The sequence below is a fragment of the Phalacrocorax aristotelis genome, chromosome 1 (assembly GCF_949628215.1).
Source record: "Phalacrocorax aristotelis chromosome 1, bGulAri2.1, whole genome shotgun sequence".
Lineage (NCBI taxonomy): Eukaryota > Metazoa > Chordata > Aves > Suliformes > Phalacrocoracidae > Phalacrocorax > Phalacrocorax aristotelis.
The window spans coordinates 83,550,362-83,570,532 of NC_134276.1; the positions used below are offsets into that span (position 1 = coordinate 83,550,362).

At 43.5% G+C, this 20,171-nt stretch overlaps 1 protein-coding gene and 1 long non-coding RNA gene across 8 annotated transcripts in view; both read right to left on the reverse strand.

Moving 5' to 3' along the window:
* The window catches only part of LOC142058512 (uncharacterized), a 287,316-nt gene that overhangs the window by 95,904 nt on the left and 171,241 nt on the right, over positions 1-20,171 (reverse strand). The window lies entirely within an intron of this gene.
* Positions 1-20,171, reverse strand: part of GPM6B (glycoprotein M6B) — a 109,998-nt gene that overhangs the window by 6,979 nt on the left and 82,848 nt on the right. For 4 of the 7 annotated variants that reach the window (XM_075095701.1, XM_075095681.1, XM_075095691.1 and 1 more), the window contains exons 2-3: positions 6,228-6,414; positions 2,944-3,100 (exon numbers count right to left, since the gene is read on the reverse strand). In XM_075095701.1, the coding sequence (XP_074951802.1) occupies positions 2,944-3,100; positions 6,228-6,414 (344 nt within the window). Of the gene's footprint in view, positions 1-2,943; positions 3,101-6,227; positions 6,415-16,767; positions 16,888-20,171 lie in introns of all 7 variants that reach the window. The other 3 variants (XM_075095651.1, XM_075095661.1, XM_075095642.1) reach the window with 1 other exon arrangement.

Here is a 20,171-nt window from a genome sequence, read left to right on the forward strand (position 1 = left end):
AGACTTTTCCTTTTCCATCAGCCTGCTTGAGTGAACAGCTTGCCCTCCTGAAAGAGCAATCCATTAATTTCTCAAGACTCTCAGCTAAGCAGGGGTGCTGGCTGTAGGCTAAAACCAATAAAACTCGAATAAAGATCAATTTAAGGAGTTTTTTTATAATTAACTGTACCATACTAGCACTTCTATACAACTTGCAAATCAAAACAGTAGAGTGAATCGATGTTCACAGAGCTCCCCCATACTCCCTGATGTATTGAAATCAATTTTGAATGTAACATTTGAGAATATCTCTTCTTGAAAACATACCACAGCTGTTACGGCAGATCAGAAAGATTCAGTTGATCTAACAGACATTGCCAGGAAGAAAATTAGTTACCTCACCTTAACCTTAGGAAATCACGGATTTTCCATTGACATTTGCTGGTTTGTGTTTGCTCTTTTTTTTTAAAAAAAAATTATTATATGCATTTTCTTTGGTAAGATTATAAGGTTACGGCACTCGTTGCTTTGGAAATCTCCAGCTTCCCTCTCCCATTGGACCTCTCCCCTCTTCCCTCCTCCTCTTCTAAGTTTTATGGTGAAACAGTAGCTCTGGCATCAGCTCCTAACTCCCTCCTCCTGGCAAGGCTAAGATTTGGAACCTACTTGGAAGGCAGGGGAGTGCTGCGACACCTTGTGTGTTCCCTTTTCGCTGTTATTTACCTGCAGGTGGACTGGAAAGGCTCTACTTCCAGTAGAGCACTGATGCTGCGCTATCTCACTTGAAACTTGTGTGCCAGCGAAGAACAGCAAGGATGGGAATGGCTCTGAGGGGGGGGTTGTCTCAGCCTGACCCGGAACTGACAGACTGAACTAACGCGGCAGCGGCGGAGGTTTGCATCCTCACAGGGTTTTGCCCAGACTCACTGAACAACACTGCAAACGTTGAGCAATTGTTTAGATTTTATGGTGACCAAAGCGCGCGGGGACGTGGAAGTGCTTGCAAAACTAAGGCCCATAAAAAAACCCAGCTCGCCTTTAGTTTATACACAACAGAACTGAACGGCCCTGCCGCGGAGTAGGTAGTGCTCTACACCAGACCCGCGTGTTTCGTGCGAGAATTGAGAAGCCTCTCTTTTGGATTTTGGTAAGGAGCAAGTGGAACAGTTCAAAGGATTTCTACAGATACACTAGACTTAAAAATGTGGTTTTGCATACGCATATTTGGAAGTCTGCGCGAGAGGAAGCACACAAAGCTTTGCGCTCCTAAAATAGCCAGGAAAACACACTCACTCTCACATTTAATGCGATAAACTGTGGGAAATGGCTATTCGGCATGACCACAGCCAACACAAATAATTTAGGAAAGTTCGAAGTGTGTCTTCTGTAATAACCTTATGCAAGATGGCAATGTAACGGAAGAAGTAGTAGAGGAGCTCTTGACCAAAAAGGCCGTACCCAGCTGCAGCCACTAGTCTGTTAAGACATCAGATCTCCTTGCAAACCTTGTTCTAACCTTAGTGTTTTAAGCAGCTCTACCACTACGCAGCAGTGTACAGGCATTTTTACGCCATGACTTGTCACCACTAACCACTGATGTGTCTTACCAGAGCCCCAAGCCATCACTCAGCTGCTAAACTCTCTCCTTCATTGTGTGGACAAATATAGGCAAACATGAAAACAAGTTTTTCTGTCATATTTCCATGTGTCACGCTGTTATTTGTATAAGCAGCTGGCAATCATGTGCCTGCAACGACTCAACAGCACAAGCAATTGTCAGCACTAATGAGATACAGGTATGTGTATATTTCTACTGTATTTTGGATCTTTGGAAAACATTGCTTTAGATCTGGTTTTGCTCCTCAGCGAAGATCATACTTGTTAGAAAAAGAGGGAGTGAATAGCAGCTTAACTGGAAAATGATCGGATGTCTTATTTTATTAGCTCTTGAAAAATTCAATAAGTATCCAACGGCACAGTGGAAAATTGTTAACCCTCTTGAAAATAAACACGCGTCTTCTGTGTATTTAACCAGCTGAAAGTACATATTTTTAAAGTACAGGATATAGATTGTATATTAAAATGCAACAATCACATCAAAAGCCTCTTCTCTCTTCACCCACGCTTTCCCGTGGGCGATCTGTCATACTGCTTAGCTTCCTCCATAACTATGAGCTTTGAATTCAGATTTTCAGAAATAGCTTTGAAATCCTGTCTCAGAAATACAGTTATGCTTCTGTTCTTGCAGAGTGCACCTTAGGGGGTAACGTGGGTGAGAATCTGAAGTTTTATTTTTAGTTAAACTTTGTTTAAAATTTTTTTCAAATACAGATGTATACTGAAGGGAAGATGCCTTGTAACTTTATGGCTTTAAGTGTTTCGGCTTTGCAAAAAAGACTCACTGTTATATCTGCGTGCCTTCTGCCGTCTGCAAAAGCAAGACAGCAATATTTGATTCATGTGCAAAGATGTTCCGAAGCTTCATTCATTACTGTTTGTCTGAAGGATCCAGACATCCTCAAGCAGAACTACTATGGAAGTCAGAGGAATTACAGTTTGTTACTTAAATAGCTCTGCGAACCACAGCCATTTTACAGTCTGCCATTAAGCAGCACTAGCGTGCTCCATGTTTAAAAGCACAAATCTCCTTTTGTCTCGCATTGAGTGTTTTGAAGTTCGCAGTCTCCATCAACTTAGTTTAGACCAGTGGGTTCAGCTTTATGACGGGGGAGGCCACGGTAGCACCCCGTCAGTCCACCCGCTGAACCTGGATTTGATGAAGCATCCTCAAAGCCCAAAGAAGGACCAGCTACAGGGGTTGTCTATAACCACCCATAAAGAGTTAAACAAACAGCAATACACTGTTGTTCAAAATATAATGCTGTCCAAAAATACAGGCATCAAATCGAGCCCAACAGGTTTTAGCAAGCGAAGACGACTCTTCCCATTTCTGCTGCTACTCACCATTCCACTGATGCAGCGGCCACAGGCTGTCGTTTTGAACTCTCCATGCAGCTCCTTCACAGCACTTGTTGTATAAAAACCTTCTGCCAAAAGGATTATTCCATATAAGAAGAAAAATGATGCAATGCCATAAATTACATACTGCATTAGCTGTATTCTAAAATGGAAAAGAAAAAAGATATAATTACATTTCAGTCCTATTAAAACAAAGTCAGTCCCCCTAAATCATGAAAGGTATGAGATAAGTCCTTTTCTAGAAATACAGTTCAAGGTTCCTTAATGCATTTTAAGCAAGCAGGCTGCAGGAGAGTGCCGATACAACTCTCCTGCTTCTACAGGTAAGCAACACTGATGTGCATTAGTCTTGTATCTGCTCCAGCATCCCCTGTTTGTGCTGCAGTTCTTAACTGACTGGTATTAGTCACCATCTTGAAGCCACAGTTTCATGCCTTCACTATGCAGATTTTTTTTTTTTCCCCTGTGACCGATCCTGACACCTAACTCGGGGAATGTCTGACAGGGACAATGTAGGGCTTTGAAATGGCAAAGGCTGGAGCTGAACTACCAGGCTCCGTGGTGATTCCTTTGGCTTAGGGAAAGGAAGCAGTGCCTGAAATGCACCATTTCCCTCTGTAAAATCCAGTTAATGTATGTTCGCAAAAATTTGCAAGTTCAGTGATGCTCCTGATACAAAACTCAGCAAGCATGCAGTGACTTCTCCTGAGGAACGCTTTGCTCTACAGCCCAGAAGGGTACTTCCAAGTGAGCAGGTAGTTTCAGTGCCTTAAGTCACAGCAGTGTGGAGCTCCCCAAAATGTAATTAAGTTTAAAACAAAACAAAACACACCAACAACAATGACAAAAAAAAAAAAAACACCTGAAAAAATTATTTAGGAAATACTTCCATTTCAGATACTCTGGAACCATCCAGAGGAAGTAGATTGCATGGCACATGGCATATTCGCTCAGATACGATTTGAGAAGGTTCTCAATTCCTTAAAAATCTACCATCTGCAATGACACACTCATGGGGTTTTTTGACTCTGCCTAGAATAGGTAAACGGAAAGAATAATTTCTATGTATTATCAGATTCAGTATCTGAACTTGATTGTTTTAGAAGACCAGAATGCCATATCTTTCATACGACATTTCCTCTGGTCTCCAAAAGTAATACTTAGTTATTACCACAACTTCTCAGAACTTACGCCTTCTTAAAAGTAATTTGATTGTTGGGATGGTTCTGGATGAAGCTATTCACAGAACAGAGAGGTTAATTTTATACATCCATACTGCCAGTTTTCTAAGGATAAATATATTTTTCCTCGAATGGTTTTTAAAATACTTACCACTCTCTACTAAGTAGCTACTAGCATACATGTACATCTCCAAGGAGCATCTGTATGTTTTAGCTTAATGTAAAGAAAACTGATTGCTACCATTTATATAGTTAATATGTTATCCAAACAGATAGCACATCTCTTGTATCAAAATAGAATATTGCTCATTTAAAAGTACATGTGGGAAGTGTTATGTTTATTTTCAAAACTGATTAAAAATAATAGGATAAATCTGTTGCACCTGTGCGTAAAGCATGAAAAAAATTAAGTCAGTGTTTGAGAGAGAATAGAATTCATTTCACTGTCATTAATAGTCTACGAAGAACTTGATTCATGTGACCAGAAATTAGTAATATGAAACCTAGTTAAAAATCCATTCCACAAAGGGTGCCCTACTAGTATATTTCTCATTTATTTTATGTCTCTTTGGCCTTAAATTATTTGCCTCTTTCTAGCACCTCTTCTCCCTTGACTTGTTAAACCTCCACAGAGCCTAAGACCTCAGCTGCTTCGGTACGCATTACACATTTCCCCAGATGCTGACTCTGACTTGACAAGAAACATCAACAATTTTCCAAAATTTAAAACTTTTCACCTGCTATGGCTACCTTTGCAATTTCTTCTATTTTGCTCAAACAAAGACTGATACAAGCACGAGGACGCTTTGTTAGTCGGTCACTGAAGCATAGCCACTTAGTTTCTTGCGAAGTTTTGTGGGTCGTTGGCCAAATAGGCCAAGCCCAGGCCCAGTCAGTATCCCAACACCAGTGAGCAGCTGTCACGAATCACAACTCAGGCAAAATTCCTCAATGCCGCTGGACAAAAGCCTTTCAAAGCCTGGTGGTCCAGCTGGAGAGGCTGCATAAGGCCCAGCGCGTTGGGAGCGCCGGCCCAGAGCCTGAGACCCGTGCATCCCTTGGCACCGAGGGTAATGAGAGGCTCGTGCCAGCGGGGCTGGCCTTCCTCTTGTATCACGGAGGAGCCTCGGGAACACAAAAGCCCCAAATATTTCACCAGTGGTTACTTCCAAAGGCTACGGTCACAGAGACAAACATTTAAGCTCTTTCCAGTCTTTCCTCTCTTTCTTTTCTTGTTTGTACAATACTTGCCACCTTCTGAGGGGGTGATGGACCGAGCAATGCTTCCCAGTTATTTGTGTCACTAAAATAACTTTGTAACACTAAATCTACCCTCTTTCAGATAGAAACTGTTGCCCCTTGTCCTGCCACTACAGGACTTGGTAAAAAGTCTAACTCCGTTTTTTTTCTGTCCCCCCTTTATACATTTCAAGGCTGCAATGAGGTCTCCCCGGAGCCTTCTCTTTTCCTGGCTAAACAAGCCCAACTCTCTCACCCTATCCTCATAGAAAACATGCCGGCCATACTTCTTTTGATGCAGCCCAGGATATGGGTGGCTTTCTGGGCTGCAAGCACACATTGCCAGCTTGTACCCAGCTTTTTATCCACCAGTACACTCAAGTCCTTCTCCACAGGGCTGCTCTCAATCCCTTCAATCGCTGGCCTGTATTTGTGCTTGGCATTGTCCCAGCCCAGGTGCAGGACCTTGCACTTGGCCCTGCTGAACTTCATTAGGTTCATATTGGCCCACTCCTCAAGTCTGCCAAGGTCCCTCTGGATGGCATCCCTTCCCTGCAGCGTGTCAACTGCACCACCCAGCTTGGTGTCATTGGCAAGCTTGCTGAGGGTGCAATCCATCCCACTGTCTTCATCACTGATGAAGGTATTAAATAGTACTGGTCCCAATACAAACAGATTAAACAGGATACACACTCTGGTTCTTTTGTGTGTAAACACCAAAAATCCATTGAGTGCTGGTGGACAAACAAGCAGCTAATACTCAGGGATGGAGACTGGAGTTTGAATCCATCTCTACTCATTTGGCGTGAGGGTGTTACGAAGGATAATGGAAATGGGAGGCATACTTACACTTCACTCAGCAAAGCGTGGTCGCTGGCAGTCGTGGAGAAGTGCTGCTCGAGGATAGACACGGTTCCTGTGAGCGCCACGTGGCCGCAGCCACAAAACAATGCTACCCCCGAGAAGCAGAGAATGGTTGCCACGAGTGAAGCATATGGCACTCCTCCTAGGCACTTAATGCAACATTCAAAGCAACCTAAGCAGAAGAGAGAAAGCAAAAGAAATGTTATGAGCAAAAAGCAAATTGTGAGGAAAATAATATCCATCCTCCACTTGGTAAAAGCCATAGGGACTAAAAGGCATTGACACGCTAAGCAAAAATCTATAGGTGGTGCAAGACAGCATCACCCTCTAAAGCAGTGACCTACAGATCTGTTGGTATGGACTCAAAGCCCAGAAAGTAGGCTGAGTGCTCCTATCTTTACAGGATCAGGAGGAGATCGATGAAACAGCCGATGAAATGGGGGGGATCACTTGCCTGAAGTGATGCATTGCGATTCGGCTGCTCATACAGAGCTCACCATGTTTCAGCACTACCGATACTAAGGGCAGGAGCACTAGCTACACGCTGGCACCATTCAGGAAGCCAGAAAAGCAAATGCTCAAGACCATGAAGTCTTCTGGAAAAGCAAGATACTTTGCACTTTCATTGGAAGAGGAACACAAAACTTAACTGCCCTACACTCTCCCATGACTCCTGAGTATCTTTTTGTATAAAACCATACAAGGTTATAGGGATATAGATATTCTAACAACAGAAAAATTGAATGAGGGCCAAAGAGTAACAATTTTTATCAAGAGCGATGAGATGAAGCTGTATTACACAGACAATATATTTCCAGCTTTATAGGATACACTGGATTTACAGCGATTCCCCAAATACAGTCTAGAGTAGCATAATCACAGTTTTAATGAAATGTATTGCTCAAGCGGTCTGAGTTAATAAAACACATAACTGCTGCTCTACAAACACTGTAATAAGGAGGTTGCAGCTGAATTACCAGGTTCCTCCCAACTGCGTGGCCTGAAAATCCATCTGCTTGCAGAGCTGGGAAGTGTAAATCGGAAACAAACACAGCTTTTAACTGTGCTGTAATGGTAATGGCAATCCATAGCAATTCATTACTTCAGGGTGATGGCATTAAGCTGTCTCCATCAATGTGCATTTCATACAACTGCGCAAAACACAAACCATTAAGACAACGCTTAATGGAGCGACCAGCACTGCATGTCGCAGGAACAGCCTGCTGCTTCTACGGGAAGGCGCTAAATGGACAAAGCATTTGAAGGCAGGGAGACAGCTGGCAAATGAGTACATCACATCATGTCTCCCCACCCCAAAAATTCCTCACAAAAATCAGCAAGTCTCCATCCACCACACAAGGCAAGTTTATTTTTATCCCCCTCCCTGTCCCACTAATGAATGCATTGCAGAGCAAGCACTTCCGTGAAGCACTGGGGAATAATATGCATCCGATAATTGAAAGCTTTCCCATTTCATAAGTGGGAAACTCTTCTTTTAGAGAGTCACTAGCAAGTGTCCTAGTCAGGTTTAAGCAGCTATCACCACCAAAATGACTTATGAAATGCCACTTCGCTAACCGCGGGCAAGATTTAATTGTGCAGACACAAGCCTGGGAAGTTTTTATAGTCAAGCCCACAGCTGGAGTCCACTCAGTAGGAACTATCTTCACGACAAAGATACTGCCAAATGAACAAACACTGCAGCTTAGTAGTGACAGGGCAAACAAAATCCAAATGCACACTATCTGAGAAAATCACCTCTGGGTTTCAGTTTATCACAGAGGTCCAGAGTCAAGTTCAGACATCAGACCCCGCAGAGCACTCCTCTGCTCTGGGGAATCTGCCCGAGCGCAGCTCACAAGCCACAGCAGTCATATACGTGAGGCTGACTCGCCTCCGCAGCATCTGCTCCCGGATCAGGCACAAACCTCTGAGAGTTAATCCAAGAAATGCTTGTACCTGGCACAGGATTTGCAGTGAAGGATCATCCAAGAGTAACCATGCTCCGATCCAGCAGGCAACGCTCAATGCACATGCAGCCATAGCCCAGCAAAAACCAAATGGCCTTTCGGGCCATGCTCCTAGAGGAGAAGGTGACTGAATGCTCTATCATTCCTTGGTGTGGAGGAGGTTGATCACCTCATCACGCTGATCCACCGACTGCTTCGCAGAAGGATCTCATCAAAGATAGGAAATAAAAACAGCTGGAAGCAAAGCCAAGGGGCTGACAAGGTCCAAAAGACCTTCAGAAAATGGGAGCAGCCCGCTTGACAAACTAAAAATTGGTGTAGGCCCAGGATTGATGATTAGCACTCCTCAACTAGGTACTCGTCCTCCCCATACCCGACGCTGCAGAGCTGGCTTTCCAGGCCACTGGCAGAACATTCGCGCTGGAGTTTGTTGGAATCCTTACCCAAACACATGACAATATCTGCCACTAATCCACTAGACCCTCGAACACAAGCCAACAGTGGCAAACCCCCTCCCACCTCCCAGCAACTGGCAGCTGCACGCAGCATCTCTGTGGCCATACTCTCAATGTCTTCCTCTACAGCTCAAGTAAAAAGGCATCACAATATTTGGGTGGCCTTCATTTTATCAGGGAAGACCACAGCCAAGGGATGCCCTAAGGGGTGTCTAGAGCAACCACGCTATTTTAAGCAAGGCAAAGGAAACTGCCCAAATGTGGAACTGCAGCAACCACTCACCTTCGTACCAAGACTAAAGCAGGAAGCAGAGGGACTTCAGTTCACAGGGAAATAGCACACTGTCAGCTTGCAAGCACAGGAAGCATCCCAAACCGGCATGTTTCCAAGACACAGCACCCGTCCATACAGAGTCATTTTGCACCCAAATTGACAGCTGCACAGCCTCCTGTCAAAGGGTAAAAAACTGCAGGACACAACCTCATCATGGTGCTGGGCCTGCCAGACACCCTTCAGATCCCACTGTGAACACTCTTTATGAGCAGCTTAAATCCATGCCTAGGCCTGAGCAATACAGCCCGTTTCATGATTTTGTTTTAAAGCAAGCCTAAAGCAGTACTGCCAAGAGCAACTTTCAAAAACAGCTGAAGTTTGAAGCTCATCAAGCACTAAGGTATGCCTACCAAGCTTCCCAAACAAGTGCTGAAGCAAATCAGAGGATTTCTGAAAAGAAAAAAAAAAGCTTTCCAGGAAACCTGCTTTCTCTGTAATCTCTAGTCAGCAAGTATCTTCATAGAGTACAACTGAAAACCCACGTTCACAAAATAACTTGCTAACACACCAATGACAACTGCAGGCTGAAGGCCTGTGAACTCAAGCTGACAACAAAAAAAAAGTAGTATTAAAGTAAGTTTAGTTCCAATTTTCTGCTAGTTTTTACTTTCCATACAGCCAACACACTGAACTTTTCAGCTGTATATCCGCTTCCAAACACAACAGCATAAACCGATTTAAATATGAAACTGTACAGCACAAACACACATCACTGCATCTCCCCTTTCAATGGCCATTTTGTGCAAAGCATCACTAGAACCTTTTGTGCAACTCAGCAGAATAAAAACATTTTTTGTCCTCAGGCTGGCGAGCAGCAGTTGCCATGGAGGCAGGTTAATAACAGCCCAATGATTTGCCCAGAGCTGCCTGTGATCTTGGCTACAGATTTAACACACTCTCAGGAGGCCAGCTAAAACAAGGACCGAGATTATTCTCTAGGGAATGAATGCTATTAAACACACACACACACAAATATTCTTGCTAAAGGACAAAAATAAAAAGAGAAAAAGCAGGAACTGGCTATTCTTTTAATCTCCTGGAAACTCTCAGTCACAGGAAATTGGTAAAGGATGGACGTACATATGTACACAAATTGGCAATTGGTTGCTTAATGTATGATGAACAATTATACAATCTACCCAGCAGTGCACAAGCTATTGCATATATGCAGGGGCTTAGCCATTCAATTTCCGATGTCAGATGGCAATTGTGTGGCTAAACCTTCTTTGGTACTTTAAGTATGGCTTTAAGATTTAAACTCGGAAAAGCAAGGTAATGCAGAATTAATGGAAAGCAGTCTTTCAAAAAAAAAAAAAAGCAAAAGCAATTCTCAGACTCTAACTCATCCTACTAAGGGCAAGATGGAGTAGAACGACAAAAATCTGTGCTTTGGAAATGACAAAGACAATGCAATGGGATCAGGTAGTTGTCTTGAGCATTCCCAGGGCTTGCTCTAGGAAGTTCACACATCAGCTCTTGAAGTCCAGACTTTAAAAGCTGAGACGGACACACGTTCACAAAGGCATACCGCAAAGCAAAGCACAGAAAACATGATGTAAGGGAAGAGTGTCCACACCTCCTGGACAGAAAACCAGCCTGTCCTCTAATGTCCCAAACTCCTCATAGGTTGAACTAGTGCTTCAGTGTATCTCAGGTACGAACCATTGATCCCATAGTCAAAGTCACTATGGAACAAAAACCCACGGAACAAAGAAAACCTGAAAGGAAGTCTGAAAAGCTCTCAGTTTCAGGAAGCTAAACCTCCAGGCTCCCATGGCCATTTTCTGAGTTAGTTCCCACTCTCTTTTCCTTAGAAGTTTCCTTTCTTCCCCTCCCATAAATCTGTCTTGCTGTTCTGAAAGATGAAGCAATGGGCACCATCCTTCCTCATCACTTACTTCTGGCAATTGCGTAATGCATTTTTAGAAATCCTGGCATGCTGGACACCTCTCCAGTCAATACATGGTAGAAATCACATGGCGTGCTCCACTGCAGAACACATCCATGGGAGCCTGGTGTTGGGAACATTACACCCAGTTCACAAATAAACGTTAGAGGAGAACTCGATACTTAACGCTCACTGCCTGTTTCCCCAGTGCTGAAGATTACCCAATACCAAGCATGCATAATACCGCTGGTGTCCTAAAGCACCATGGATCTTTATCAGAAAATGAACTTCATGTCAATGAAAGCAAATGCCAATTTTACTTTCTGCCACCTACCGTATTTTTTAAAATCTCCATTCTGAATGGTTTATGCATGCCAAGATGTACATTTTCATACCTTACAGCATAACTGACAGCTACAGGGAAAGCAGTGAAGGATACGGGAATACACTAATACCTCAGAAGCAAAAATGGAATTTACCTCCTTCTTCCCCCTGTGAGAATAAGCCCGTACCTGGGAATAAGATAACCTTACTTCTCATATCTATCACCCACACCAGCAGCCAAGGGTCAGTGGCACCAGTACAGTAAGATAAAACATTTAATCTTACAAAGGTAAGTTTAAAGCATGTGACAAATTTCTCTCCGCACATTAATAGGGGCACTAAAATAAAAAGGCTGTGCATTGAATCACTTGGAGGTCTTCGCTGAAGCTCTATCCTTACCTATTCATGCTCATCTTCAATTTTGCTGATTTACAAAACATGACACAAAGCTAAAACCTCAATTATTAGTTACAGTAAGTGCTTGCTCACCACGTTTTTGGATTAAGTACGTTAAACAGACTAAATAAGTGATGAGCTCAAATAGAGAAAATACATTATTTTCCTCCCTCAAACCTCTTAAAGCTCTTCCACAGAAAACTTCCTTTCAAGTTCAACCTTTCCTAATTTTGCCTTTTTGTCCTCCCCAAATCAAAAGTTGTGAAATTAACTTCTACTGAAAGCGAACTCTTCATGAGAGCCAGAAAACTTCAGCCAGCACAGTATCTGTGCTGGAGATGTGACCTTTGGAGACCACCATCAGGACTGCCACCAAGGATCAGACCTAAAATCCAGCAAGATCACCACTCTCACCTTTCACAGTGGCTAGCACAAGGTGCTTCACTCAAGTGAAACGCAGGGAGAGCTAGGGTAGTCTGATCCATCTGGTCAGTCTCATCCCAACCTCTACTATTCAAGAGCTACTCAAAGGACAAGTAGCTCCTTCCTGAAGGTTATCAATATTAATTGCAACTTCTCCAGACATTCTTGATATATGTATCAGATACTTGGTTTCAGCACTATCATACAGATAGTTCCCTACTTCTAAGAAGGTATTTATTCTGTTATTAGTTTTAAACCTGCCATATTTAGACTTCATTAGATGCTTCCATATTCTTTTGTAGCAGAGAACTAAAAAACCTTGCTCATGCCTCCCGTGCTGGAACCAGCGCAGACAAACCAGGAGAACTGCTTCCAGCACACTAAGAGCAAGCATCTCACAGCCTGGAAGCACCATTAGCAGACCCCTTTTTAAATCTACGAAGTACTGAGTATCTCTGTGGTACTGTAAGAGTGATGATGATAAGCTGCCCCTGAATACTTCAGCAAAAATATAGTAAGCATAAGTTTAAAATCAAGCACATTTTTTGCTAACATGATTAACAAAAAAAAAAACCCCAAAACCAAAAAACCCACACCCAAAAAAACCCCAATAAACCCCACACCCAAAAAAACCCCAATAAAGCCCAAACACCCTTGCAGAGGTTATCAATGTTCATCAACAGCAAAAGCTAAATATTCTTCCTTTCACTAAAGATAACATGACATTCAAATTGGAGAAAGGGCTGTTTCACTAAGGCAAGATTTGTCTCTTCTGGATGCTGTTAAATGACACAGAGGATTCTAAGAACAGACAGCACTAAACATAACCCCCTTTTTTCTTCAAATCTCAGGCCCAAACCAGCACTTCTTATAGAAAAAAAAAAATAGCATTCCCACTGCAGGAATCAAACCTATTTCATGCAAGCACAGATGATCTGAATGGTCTTTCACAGGCCTGATCTAATCTCTCTTCTTCAGATTTATTGAAATACACACACTCCCCCATCTACATCATTCCCAGCCTCTGCAAGGCTCATTAAGCTCACAGGTGCTCTGAAGGCATCTTTTTCAGACACTGCAACCTATGAAATGTGAATCTCTACACCCATGCTTATTGCGAGCGCCCATCCCAGGCGCCTGCTGTGTGAGAGTAAGGGGTCAGACCTGCAGGGGAAGAACGCTGCTGCCCCATGAGACAGTGGGACAAGAGAATTGCTCTTGTCCAGCTTTATTGCTCTTGGGCAAAGGTCAGGCAGAACTTTGCTTATTTTAATTCATGTCTTCTCTGCTTTACTTTTGGCCTACGAAACAGTGGAAGACACAGCAGAAGAAAAATACCTGATTTATATTTTGGAAAAGGCCTTGCTTCAAACAGGTTTATATGGGAATCCTTGAGGATGGATATTTTTTAGCTGTAAGCCACTTGTGCAGAAAAAAAATTAAGTTAGTGATTTAAAAAGAGACTTTTCACGTAAGGGATAGCTCAAGTAATATAAGCTTTGGCAATATTCCTCCTAGAGACTCATTCTAGTGTTTTACTATCCAAAATAACCCTTGGGACTTTTGCACAGCCTGAGCATTTGGAAGGGCTCATTGACATGCAGAGCTCAAAGTTCAAACGCATTGCACCAGCAAGGGCAGCCTCTGGTCCAAACTGGCTGTAGCTCTCAGCTGACATATCACAGCTCACTGCTCAACGTGCCTGAAGGCGTTCCTCCTTTCAGCCCTCACCCTGACCTCCCTCCCCTCACTTCCCCTATTTTTGCCTTCTTGGAGAAATACTCAGTAGGGTCAACATGCAAGAACTGCTGCTTCAGTAAGTGCCAGCCCAGGCGATAATTTTGGACAAACTCAAGCTAAAGAGGTAAAACAGATGAAGCGACAGGCAGACTGCCAAAGATACTCAAATGCCTGAAGGTCTAGACAAGCTCACTGGGGGAAGTACAAAAGTACCTAAGCATTTCAGTACCATGGGCTACTTCAGCAGTTCTGTGAAACCTTTGGTGAGGACTTTTGGGTTTCCTTGGTTCAACCATCCTCCAGACCCACCTGTACTTGGCTGACATGATTTTTAAAGCTGACTTTAATCAAAAGTGAGTATCTTACCTGGAAGACTGGAGTTGAGACTCCTAGCTCCGTCTTTCTGGCAGCTGTAACTCACCTCACTCTCCATCAGCCTTCAGCACTCAGCAGGAGAACAAGACCTTTGCCACACTGGATTTCAGCCACCGCTACCAACTGCTTCCCCAGTTGACTCCTCCCTAGCTACAAAGAAGCAAACAGAAACACAACCTCTCTCTCCCTAGAGCTGAGGGCCAAAACCAATGTGTGTGGGGATTTCAGCCTGGCAGATCTAAGATTCAGACTGTAAATTCTCCATTTCAGAGATAAATAAAGATGCCAAGATATTCGGAGATGCTTACACAACTATGGAACTAGAGGAGCGGTAAGAAACCTGAACAACAACTGCAGACACCCTTTGCCCTGCAACAGCTTTCACGTAGGTATTTCCCCAATTGAATCCCCACCACACCATTTTCAAAGTTTAAGCTTGCTTCAGTAAGGGAACAGGCTGTTTCAGTGAGATACTCCACATTTGCATGCCCTTATGTGCTCACAAAGCAGCTGAAATGCCTCCCAGCACCTCGGGGAAGCAAGTTAAGAAGAAAAAAAGAAAAAAAAGATTCCCATAAAGCAAACAATGCCCACCCAGCCTGGAAGAGTGCCTACAGCTAAGCTCATGTTAAACAACCATTGCTAAGTTTCTCTTACTAAAGAAAAAGATGGTACTTTGCTTCCTGGGAAAAAAATTGTTTTAGGCATTTTGAAAGGCTCATTAAGCTTGCAGGTGTTCTGGGGATGTCTTGGCTCCAGCACCACAGCAAATATCCCACGCTGACTCTTCCCGTGTTGCTCAAGTGCCCGATTAAAGCTTAAAACAGGGAGGGGAAATCATGTCGTGTGTGGAAACCCTGGGAGAAGACGTGGATGCCACCAGGACTATCACAGAGGTGCTCTCCTAGTGAAGTCCATTCAGACTCTGACAGAGGAGACAAAGTAGAAATATCTGCATGGCAATGGCACCCCAAAAAATGTGGCATCACTGGCAGATTGGTCTTACTCAAGACCTGTTCAGAGCAGTTTCATTGCTGCCTAGTAAACCTTTTAATTTCTTTAAGTGCAGCCATTTAAAGCACCTTCCCTTGAATTGGTCTTTCTGGGCTTTGTTGGTGGGGTTTTGATTTTTGGGGTTTGTTGGTTGGTTGGTTGGGTTATTTTACTCCCATCAGCAAGAACCCTTTCATCTTCAACTCCTCCACGACAGGCACCACATCTACCTGCATGTTATTTCAGGAAACTTCCCGAGGCAGCCTGCATAGGGTTCAGTTGCCTAAACAAGGGTTTCTAGCACCATTTTAGGTGCCAGACTCCCAGCTGCTGTGACAGAAGGCTGTGCATCTCCTCTGCGTCCTGGCTCATCCGTGCCAGCACATATGGACATGCCTCATCACTGTGGACAGCTGATGGGGCACAAGACCCTGATAACCAGGCATCTGGCCTGCTCCCTCCATGCCCTCCTTCCCAGGAAGGCAGCATTCATAATTCATTGCTCCTTCCTGAAGCATTTCTCCTCTGTATAAAATATCCCACATGCACTGATCTGAAGTTTGGGAATGTCTTCTGGCAGCCCTGAGTCTGTCACCCAGGTAATTTATCATAAATATGGCCAAAATGAATATTGATATTGAAGACGGAGATCATGATTTGCAACCTAAGTATTTGCACTCCCCCTCAAAAGCCATTTTGAAATACATAAACATTTGAATCCTAAAGAAAATGTGTGGGAAAATATAATGGAAAAGGGAAAGATTAGGCAACAAGCTTTGGTGAATATTTCCCTGCAGTTGCTGTTAAAGTCTCTGATGCGGAGGCAGGCATCTCCAGCAAACAAGCTGTCAAGCAGGCTTCAGTCAATCAGCTCAAAGAGAAGAGGAGGATTGCTGGGTAGAGCTAGCTGCAAATGCTACCTCTGAGCGTTTATATCCTTTGCTGTGTTAGCCCTCAGTCAGACTGGAATTTTCCAATGCAGTCAATCATGTGCTTGATTTCAGGTGCCTTTCTGAGATGCTTCAAAACTAAACTCTCTCCAAACTCTTAAAATGAAGCTTCAGGAAAACAAAATAGGATCTTTGTAAGGTCTCAAGCCAGATATCAAAAGGACAGGGCAAGTGGAATTACCAAACCATTTTTAAAGCCTCAGCTGAAATCCTCCTTTGGACTCTGACATAGGCACTCACTGCCTCTAACAAGGGAAAAATGCAAGCAAAACCATGGGATATTGTCCAAGAAGCATATTGTAGGAGACCAGTAAATCAGATGTGCTGTCACTGCTTTAGTATCAATTACTGCATTTGTGGCTGATCAGTTTGATAGACTCATCTGCATACAAAGCCCATGCTACGCCGTCCCATCTGTAAACAGTTTTGAAGCAATCGGACAGCACAGCTAAAAGGGAGGTGTCCCTCACCACACATTGTCCTTCAAGCATTAACAACCAAATTTAAATTTATGTCAGGTATTCACATGAAAGAACTAGACTCCTTACAGCCTTAAATAAAACAAGAAAAAGAGAAGAACATTTATCTTAAATTGTTAGGACTAGTGCAAAGCATTAGGTTTATGCTACTACCATTTCTGAACTCTCCAATTCCCTTTCACCCAGCCCTTTATTTACCTTGAATCCCCAAAGGACTAACATTGCCTCTCAATGCTGGCACATGATGGTACCGGTGTGGCCTTGAACTCCTGTACATCCAGTGGTACCTGCCAATTTCCATTTCTGGTCTGGTGATCACTGCCAATTTCAGGTGGTAAAAAGTCAGTGTCACCAGCAAGTTTTAGTTCAGCACTTTCAGTCATTTAACTTTAAAAATAAGAGCCAAGAAAAACACGCTGTAGTTTCAGAACTGAAACAACATAACTTTACCAAACCAAGGGAGGGTCTTGGAGGGACATGGACAGGGAAACACAAAGGTGTTAAGGAAGGCTGAGTAGCTAAAACTCCACCTAGGATTTGAATTAAACATGTAAGGAAGGACCCTGTTCCTTCCCTCTCCCCACCGCCCCCCCGCCCCCCATCTCCCTCTCTTTGTCCATGGCAAAGAGCTCTGCTCCAGAAGTAAAGGAAGACAAAGTCACGGAAAACCACATTACCTGTTTTATTTAGAAGACTCTAAATCTGCCAGAAAAAAATGTTATTGTCATGAGTAGAGGTAGGGCAAACAAACGAGTTTGCTGCGTTACTTTCTTACAAACATAGAAGTCATGGGCTTTATTTCACATAGGCTCTGCTCATGTCCAAAAATCTGAACCAAGTATGATAAAACAGACTTGTTCCGGGTTTACAGTGAAGGAGAGCAGTTCTGCTCCTCCTTGCCTTTTCAGAGGATAGATGAAGCTCAGCAACAACACCCCACGCATGGTAACACACCCGACCTGCTCACACACTCATCACACGCCCATCAGCACAGGGCTGCCAAGCCCCCTTAAAGAGGCCTCTGGCAGAACAACATCAAACCACTTTTGAACCCACATGTGTCCCCCTCGGCACCGCTGCGGCTTTGTCAAGGCTGCCAGGGCGAGACATTTAAAATGCATCAGAGTCCCACTCTGCAGTGGCTAAATAGGAAAGTATCCATCATCTCTGGCCAAAATAAACCCGATTCTGCAGCATTTGGGCAGGTGGAAGAAGTGAAGGTTATGATGCTGAAAACCCATCTACCATAGATCAGATCAGAGACAAATTTTGGGGTGCAGGGGGAGTAGGAATGCCATAAATTTCTGGCCTGTGAGGTGCTAGGAAGGTCCTGGAATTGGTCCTTCTCTCATGTGGTTTTGCAGCTGGTGCAAAGTTTGGCACAGCTACATTTACATACATCAAGAAGAAAAAAAACCTTGGCCTTGAATCCACATGTTGGATCTAGAGGTTTGAAACAAGAATGTGTTTGTCTCCTACAGCAGCAAATGAACTACAATACTATAACAGTCTTTTCAGTTTGGGATGCAGACTTAGTATCAATGGCTCTCTAAAGGATACTTTGTGGCTCGGTATTTCTCCCCTCTCTGCCACTCACACACAAATCAGTGAGCAGGTATCAGGCAGTATATTCTTCCTAAAAGACATTATTCTACTTTCTACAGCTTCTCCTTCCTTTTAGGAAAGGCAAATTCCACATCTTACGAACAAAACCGAATTCCAAAGTGGCTGTGCACACTCAGGATGATATCATCTCCTTCTGCTTACACAGGAACAATCCTGTTTATGAGATCACAAGAGACGCCATAATAATGTAATTTGATATAAAATGGAAGATAACTGAATTTCTCACTATCACTGCATACTGTCTCCCCTCTCCATCCCAACTGTTTGTTCCCTGTTTTTTTGAAGCTGCTTACTAGACATCGGTAACAGATTCTAATATATATATTTTTATTATTATTATTAAAAATAATCAGCTGCCAAGACTTCTGGGAAGAAAAAAAGATTCTTCATTTGCATTGCAGAAGCATCTAGATCAAACCCTTGGCACTAAAAGGATTTTATCTTACCAGGCCTGAACCTGCAATTGGAGATTTCTCCTGCAGCAGCTACAAATCTCCTTTGCTCAGGGCAGCAGAGCGGGCAGCTGCCTTTCGCCCTTAGCCTGAGGGGACGCTGGTGAAGTCACCACTGTCTGCTGTGGGACAAACTTCAAACCCTGAAACATGGAGATAGCGTGTAAACTTTGTAGCATCAGTTCTGTTAGTGAAAATATTCTATGAAGTTGGGGTTTTTTAATTAGCAATTTCTGGTTTTGCAATAAATGGGCTCCCTTCATTGAGAGATGGTTCAAACTCCATAAAGAATCTCAGTTCTTCCACTGCTCTGCAAAGAGCCACTTAGCAATGGCTGTTTGGGAGCCCCCACACCAGGCTTGGCACGACCTCTGAAGTTGAAGAGTGTCTTCTGGTGACTTCACTGGGACTCACCCAGGCCCACTCACGCAAAATCACGACCAGGTCAAAAGCCCTACAGGCTTCAGTGGCGTAACAACCACTGCACACATTACGTATGAATTAGAGTTTAACTCTGTACCCCAAATAGTTAGGAAAGGAAACAGGTTTAAACAACTTATTTATCTCTTGCTTTTTGAGGAACTAACTACACTAATTGCATTCCCAGGTCCAGGTTACAACACCCTCCATGGACAGCCAAGCTCATACAGCTCGAGGCCTCCTGTCTGAACCAGGTTGTCCTCGATGCTGCACAGACACAGCAGCTACAGGACCAACAACGTTGTCGTGTCACACCCCGCAGGCACACTGATGGCGACTGTGGTGTTCAATATTCATTTGGGATGAATCACCTTGCACGCCTGTAATAAAATTCCCAGTGCCCAACATCCTCACGCTCGCTGCTTTTAGCATATGGTTTTAGAGGAAACAAACAGTTACGACGTTCATCTGTTGCAGCTGACGAAGCAGTCCGCGGGAGCAGAGAGAGTGTTGTCATTTGGTTGTTTACGATCCGGCGATCTGATGATGACTACCACACTAGAAGCAAGGCTGGCCAGAAGATGGGGAAAGGTCAGAGTAATCGAAGGAGGCTCCTCCCACCCCTCTTCTCTCCCCTCTTCGGCCCCTTTGCTCCCACTGCAGTCCATTGGGCACACACAGTGCCATCTGGGTTTTTTTTGCCCCGTTACAGTATATTGTGACACATATGTCTAGGTTTTCTGCTTTCACGAGGTCATTCAGACCAGTACGAGTACGTTCTCCAAGTGTTTTTCAACCCCCTCCCGTTTAGAAACCAAATCCTATTCATTAAATCCTAAATCACTAAGCCTGCCAAATTATTATCCCCAGAATATCGCGTGTCCCAGATTCTCCCTGGGCTGGACCTCTCTTCCTACAGTCATACTCTTCAGGGACTTAAAGCAGTTATTGTTTTCAGGGGATCTGAAACACCAGTAAACTGCTTGAAATGGGAAAAAAAATATGCTGCACACTGAAAATCTTTAAATGGCTTGACAGCTCTGAAATCACCGTATGAGCCTAACATTAAGGGAGTACGTTTGAAAATTTTGGCTAATAATCATA